General features: G+C 38.5%; 1 protein-coding gene across 1 annotated transcript in view; it reads left to right on the top strand.

The window, feature by feature from the left end:
- The first annotated feature begins 2,103 nt into the window (after positions 1–2,103).
- Positions 2,104–6,868, top strand: part of tmem184c (transmembrane protein 184C) — a 5,950-nt gene continuing 1,185 nt past the window's right edge. Inside the window, exons 1-9 of the mRNA XM_086034652.1 lie at positions 2,104–2,580; positions 3,937–4,067; positions 4,151–4,187; positions 4,340–4,545; positions 5,128–5,202; positions 5,275–5,368; positions 5,466–5,578; positions 5,685–5,784; positions 6,703–6,868. The exon at positions 6,703–6,868 is cut by the window's right edge and continues 6 nt beyond it. Of these exons, the coding sequence (XP_085890778.1) occupies positions 2,464–2,580; positions 3,937–4,067; positions 4,151–4,187; positions 4,340–4,545; positions 5,128–5,202; positions 5,275–5,368; positions 5,466–5,578; positions 5,685–5,784; positions 6,703–6,868 (1,039 nt within the window). The 5' untranslated portion in view covers positions 2,104–2,463. The remainder of the gene's footprint in view (positions 2,581–3,936; positions 4,068–4,150; positions 4,188–4,339; positions 4,546–5,127; positions 5,203–5,274; positions 5,369–5,465; positions 5,579–5,684; positions 5,785–6,702) is intronic.

Here is a 6,868-nt window from a genome sequence, read left to right as displayed (position 1 = left end):
CAGCCGTACGTATAATCCTAAAGCAGACATATTAGGATAAATAATTTGATACACCATCTATGTCTATCTCCTCCTTTGGCATGCATTCTTATCAGCACCATATCCCCCAACAGTGAGCCACAATCCGCATGGGAAAAAAAATCATCGGGACGGATGCCACATCCTTTCAGCTAAAACACCTTTCGGCTGTGATTAAACGCAACATATGTTTATCCACCCTAACCCTCGTGGCTTTACCCTGCCCGACCGTCCCTCGGAGGCATCCATTCGCTCGTGTGACTCGTGGCAAAGACTATGACTTATTCATAAAAAGCCAAAAGGAGAAAGTCAAACATTCATGAACAATCTGTCTGGAAACAAACGGTTGGGGGTTGCAACGGGGAGGAAAAGTTCTGTCTCTCGTGAAGACAAATATAACTGCATGGCGTAACAACCTCAAAAGTTGCACAATTTGTTATTTGATGACATTTTGGGTGAAAAATGCAGGGTTGTCAGGTTCAGGTTAGTCTTGTGAAATAAGAAATGACATTTTTTTTTAACCCTGCTATGGCAGGTCAAGGGTGTTAAAGTGTTACTTAAAACAGTGATAGTCAATTTTCTACATCAAGTACTACCTTATAAAATAGTACTTATTTCGCCAAATACCAGCGTAAAGACCAATATTAAAATACAGTAGCGAGACAGGTTTTATTCCATAAAAGTATCTTTAATATGACTGCAAGTCACCGTAATGTTATGCAATTATGCATTTGCTTGATTATAGGAAAATAAGAAAACCTTTGCTTAAAAGGTTCAATTAAAATACATTGCATATAAATGTTATAAAAAAGTGTATCCATCTTCAACTTCTATATTGCTTGTGCTCATTAGGGTTGCAGTAAATATAAATTGTACCTAAAACAAAAAGGTCTTGAAGATTAAATGTACTGAACTTAAAGTTAAATATAACTAAACTCTAATTCGGCAATGATGTGTACCACTTGTGTGACGAATACAACAAATGGTACGCATACAACAATTTGAAAATCCCCCGTTTTTATGATGGACAAAGTTTGCTTGGAATGTTTCTATTCCCATTATTTCCTATTTTGGATAATGTATTCAAGTTAGACGAAAGAAAAATTCTGGGGGAAACAATTCTGCGGTTTTTATGAATGGTATTTGAACTTTGTCGTCATAAAATACTTAAATTAAAATCACAATTTGGTTTTTGTAACATTCAGACAATTCTTCTGTAAAATACAACAAATGAAATTCGCTGGCGGAAAAAGGACAGAACATGCACTGATTTGGCGTGATGTAAAGAGACTCACCTCCCAGATGTACAACTTTGTCTTCCCTCTGCAAGAGTTTAATACGATGGTCAGTAAATTCACAATTAAAATATCAGTCAACTTTTTTTTTCTTTTTTTACACTTGTATGTTACTTTATATTAGTTTTATTGTGTCTTATTTCAGTCCATACTCTATTCTCCTCTGTGGAACAACATAATGCAAAATGTAAAAGTGGATTAAAATGGCATCTAGATTTTGCCACGTGACTGCATTTTGGGGACTCTAAATGCTATGCCTTTTTTATTTAGTCTTATGAGTCAATGAATGACTTATTTCTTACACTTTGTATGACTGTAAAAAAAAAAAAAAAAAAAATCATTGTTGCTTTAAACATTGCCTGGGCAATAAAACGGTTTCATAATGACACCGGAGCCGATCATTTCCATTCTGATGCATGTTTTGGGTGTTTTATTTTGGTTAAACTACAATGAAAAATATCACTGTAAAAACACAAACATTTCAAGATGATTTAGTCTCCTCCTTGGAAAGCAGATGCTTGCATTATCACCATTGCAAATCTGCACCTAAAAGTTCTTAATAAATCTTGTGGTTAGAAAGTACACATGACCACGTGATGTTTTGTTTATTTTCAAGATGTAAATTATAATTTCCAAACCCAAAACAGCCTTTCTGTACTGATTAGCAATTGTTGATGAACATTGCCATCTGGTGGAGAGCGTGCATCACAATCAAAATTTACAATCCCTCCCGCCCCGTAAAAAAAAAAACCCTTCACTGATTGGTCTACGGAAATGCCACCAATCACACTTTAGGTTATACGCACTACGCAGAGCTAAACCCGGAAGCAAGAAGTAGCCGACCGAAGGAAACAAGTAAACTTTGAGTTCAGCTCAGCGCAATTTGCCAAAAGGGGATGATTTGTCTTGTTATTAGAATGGCCTTTCAATAAGGGACTACGATTAAGAGGCTTTCGACGGCGGTTTGAATATGGCCGAGTATGTGTCGTTTGTTTACATGACAAAACAACTGCCAAGCTAACACTATCCTAGCCACTCGGCTCGGGTAAATTCAAGTCACATGAGCTGACAATTAATGTCTTCGGAACAATAACGACGACTTACTCATTTGGATGCAGGGAAGGTGTTGTTAAATTGTTTTTATGTCGCAATGCCTTGTTCGTGCGGGAATTGGAGAAGATGGATTCGGCCTTTAGTGGTCTTGTTGTATATTTTACTGCTCCTTGTGGTCTTACCGCTGTGCGTTTGGGAACTTCAGAAGTCGGAGGTGAGTAGGCCGCCATTACCTGAACGCGCTGCATTGTGGGGCATTTTATGCGTTTATTTTATTTAAAAAACAAATCGAATAAACTGTTCTTATACGCCATTAGTTTGAACATTTGTGATTGTCATTAAACATTATCATTTTTTATCATATTTGTCCATGTTATGAAGCGGCTTAAAAAAAAGCTGTTTTTTTTTGTTTGACAAATTTCAGCATACGATATGCCAAATTACGTAGTACTGGGCAAAATGACATTTTACTGCTTTAAATAGGAAATCAACCCAAACATATTTTTTTCCAGAATACGTTCTATGCAGGCCCACTACACTAGTTCAGTGTTTTTCGAAACACCGTGCGCGAGATATTGTCAGGTGTGCCGTGGGAAATTATCTAATTTGAGTCCCTGTGCGGTCTAGCGCCTGGCAGCGTAATCATGTAGTTACTACCTTGTAGTACTCTTCCATACCAGTAGGTAGCAGCAGATAGCTAATAGTCTTTGTTTAGAGACAAGCGAATTAGTGATGCATGGATGCAGTGACAGGTGGATAGCAGGACGACAGTGACAGTGATAGATACTTTTTGAAGTGGAAAACTGCTGAATCTGAACCGGACCGTCGTTATCTGAACCCTGAGCAACTTCGATGTCATCTTCGGTCGACAGAAGTGACAAAATGACTGCCCCCTGAGCTAGCTAAAAATGGGTAGATTTCTCATATTCCACAAATGCAATATTAATCAGAATGCCATGTTTAGACTAGTGGGCCTGCATAGAACATATTCTGGGAAAAAAATATGCTTGGGTTGACTTCGCCTTTAAAAAAAATGGATTTGTTACATTTCATTGGAAAGTCCTATGTCACTTGCCGTAAATATTGAATATTATTGTGAATAAGGCTTGGCATATGACCTGCCATATTAGTATTGGGCAAAATCAGTGGGCAAAACAGCACTTTTACGGGAATATTGTACAAAAAAAACGTTTTTTTTTCTTCTTTTTCTTGTCATGATTTTTTTCAATAATATTAACCAATATCTTGTTTTACCACACTTTCGGAGTGTTTTAAGGTGGCGTATTTCTACAGTATTGGTGAAAATGAGGTGTTTTAGTATTTCACCGGTGACCTATATATACAGTATATCTACTTTTAGGTGAATTTCAGCCAACCATGCAGACTCGCCAGACACACTAATTAATTAACTTTAAATCAACTTTGAAGCATGCCCATGCCATGGGTGACTTTAATGTCAGGGAACTCTGTAGTTTTAACAAAAATATTGTCTTCAACAGCAACATGACAGCCACTTATTTACCTTGTTGGATTCATCTAAAGTTTTTTTTAATCATTATTTTCATGCTAGGTTGGGACTCATAACAAGGCATGGTTCATAGCCGGAATATTTGTCTTCATGACCATCCCCATATCATTATGGGGCATCCTGCAGCATCTGGTTCACTACACTCAGCCTGAGCTTCAAAAACCTATCATCAGGTAAAGAAGCATTTTAATGTTGTCTTGGAAAGTGCATATTTTTAAATTATGAATTACATCTTATTTCCTTATTTTCTCTCTAGAATATTGTGGATGGTGCCAATCTACAGCTTGGATAGTGTGAGTTTAAAAAAAATGCAGTTAAAGCTTTCTATTATAATAAAACAGTCATTTAACTTTCATGGCGAATGAGGAGGTGTCGTACCTCTGTTTTTTGTTAATGGTTAATGTCGCACAAGTATACAATGAAATTCTCCCCAAAACTCTTGCAGTGGATTGCCTTGAAATATCCCCACATCGCCATTTACGTGGACACGTGCCGGGAGTGTTACGAGGCCTACGTGATCTACAACTTCATGACCTTCCTGCTTAACTACCTGGAGAACCAGTACCCCAGCCTGGTCATGATGCTGGAGGTCCAGGAGCAACAGAAGCACCTCCCGCCCCTCTGCTGCTGCCCGCCTTGGCCCATGGGAGAGTGAGTTTACTTTATGTTGGCAGACATTTCCCGTACAGTATTCCGCCTCTGCTGCGATCCATCTAAAAGGCGGGTAAATGATGAATAAAGTCTGTTGCTGCTCCAAAATTGCCTGAAAAAAAAATCACTGATGGGACTTTCACGATAGCACGCGTGTGTATATACATGTGTATAAAATTAAAATTGCTAGTAATTTAACCGAACCAAATGAAATTGTTACATTTTAAAATGTATCGTCCTTGAATCGTATCACGTCCCATGTGTAGAGTTAAATATCTGTATGTAATTGTTGTTGTTGTTTTTTTAAGAGAGCTGTACAACAGGTAAATATCGTTTTAATGTTGCTTGTTGTTTATTTGAATTTAATTTAATTTACTTGAATAGTTTAAACTTTGGAGAGCTTTTACATTTTGTTGCATATGAATAAACGTGACAAAAGCCACGGCCGTACAATGCGATTGCTTAAGTAATCACATAATTGATTCTAAAAAGATTTGTTAGTCATAGCCCTAATAAACTTATATAAATAAATATAAAGTATTTGTTTTTCATTTGAGGGAGATCTTGTCCTTTCCTCCAAAGGGTTTTGCTCTTAAGGTGCAAGCTGGGAGTACTGCAGTACACGGTGGTTCGACCTGTCACAACGGTTATCGCTCTGTAAGTCACACACATCATTCTTATTTTATTATATTAGCTGTCTCTTTTGATGTTTTTTTTTCTTCTTGGCAGTATCTGTCAACTATGCAAAGTGTACGATGAAGGCAACTTCAGCTCCACCAACGCTTGGACCTACCTGGTTATTGTCAACAACATGTCACAACTGGTACTTTTAACTCTCCATTTGTATTATTCACACATCTTGTCATACTACAGTATATCGAATATCGTTTATAAGTAATATTAATCTTGTGTCCGTCCAGTTTGCTATGTACTGCCTGGTGCTGTTCTACAGGACTCTACGAGAGGAGCTGAGTTCCATCAAACCGGTGGGCAAGTTCCTGTGTGTTAAAATGGTGGTGTTTGTCTCATTTTGGTAAATACTCTCAAGGGTTTTTCCAACATAACATCATTTCATATATATATATTTTTTTTAGGAGTTGTCGCAACTTGGTGATTTTTATTTTATTTTATTTTTGCAGGCAAGCTGTGCTCATCGCCTTGCTGGTGAAGGTGGGCGTCATCTCAGAGAAACGCACGTGGGACTGGAAAAGTGTGGAAGCCGTAGCCACGGGATTACAGGTGAACAAATCAAGCACATACATTCATGAATTTCACAGCCCGCTAATGCCTATTATTGGACTTTGGCCCTTAGTGTCTTTTGTTAGTTAATTAGCTTGTTCATTGTGTTTGTTGGTTAGTCATCTTAATAGTCAGTTCATCTATTTCAGTTTTCGTTAAAATGATCTTGCGTTAGCTTGGTGATTGTTGTAGTTTGCTAGTTTTTTCTCAATTATAGTAAGTTACTTTGGTCATTTGTCAGTTAGCTTGTTTGTTGTTGTAGTTAACTTGATTTCTCGTCAGATTGACTATTGCTGTTAGCTAATTAGTCAATTTTATCCTTAGTTACTGAGCGGCACAGTGGTAGACTGGTTAGTACATCCGCCTCACAGTTCAGAGGTTGTGGGTTCGATCCCGGCTCCGTTCTCCCTGTGTGGAGTTTGCATGTTCTCCCCGTGCCTGCGTGGGTTTTCTCCGGGTTGTCCGGTTTCCTCCCACGTTCCAAAAACATGCATGGTAAGTTGATTGGACACTCTAAATTGCCCCTAGGTGTGATTGTGTGTGCGGATATTTGTCTACTGCCCGAAGACAGATGGGATACATTTGATTACATTGCTTGTAAATGTTCACTCTTTAATCGGTTAAGGACAAATAGAGGCTCGGACGAAAACCCTCTTCCGTCCTTGCATAATCCGTCCTTTTTATTTGTCAGACTTCTCGTTGTGGATGGATGGACCGTTCCGTCCCTGGGATGGATTGCCCAGAACCTGATAGTTAGCATGGTCGCTAAATAGCGTGTTCGATGTTGTTTGAGCGTTAGTGAATCAGTTGCTTTGTTTGATGCTTTAATCTTTTATTATTATTTTTTTTTGTGGAGGTCATCTCTCCCGATTGATGTATAGCTTGTGGCCTAACGTTCAAACAGTTTGTCTCTCTTAGGACTTTGTGATCTGCGTGGAGATGTTCCTAGCAGCCATAGCTCATCACGTGAGCTTCACGTACAAGCCTTACATCCAGGAGGCCGAGGAGGGCTCCTGCTTTGACTCCTTCATGGCCATGTGGGACGTGTCCGACGTCAGAGCTGATATCTCGGAACAAGTCCGCA

Source organism: Filicampus tigris, chromosome 6, assembly GCF_054856515.1.
Source record: "Filicampus tigris isolate MCC_2025a chromosome 6, RoL_Ftig_1.0, whole genome shotgun sequence".
In the NCBI taxonomy this organism is placed as follows: Eukaryota; Metazoa; Chordata; class Actinopteri; order Syngnathiformes; family Syngnathidae; genus Filicampus; species Filicampus tigris.
This window is presented reverse-complemented; position numbering and strand designations above follow the sequence as displayed.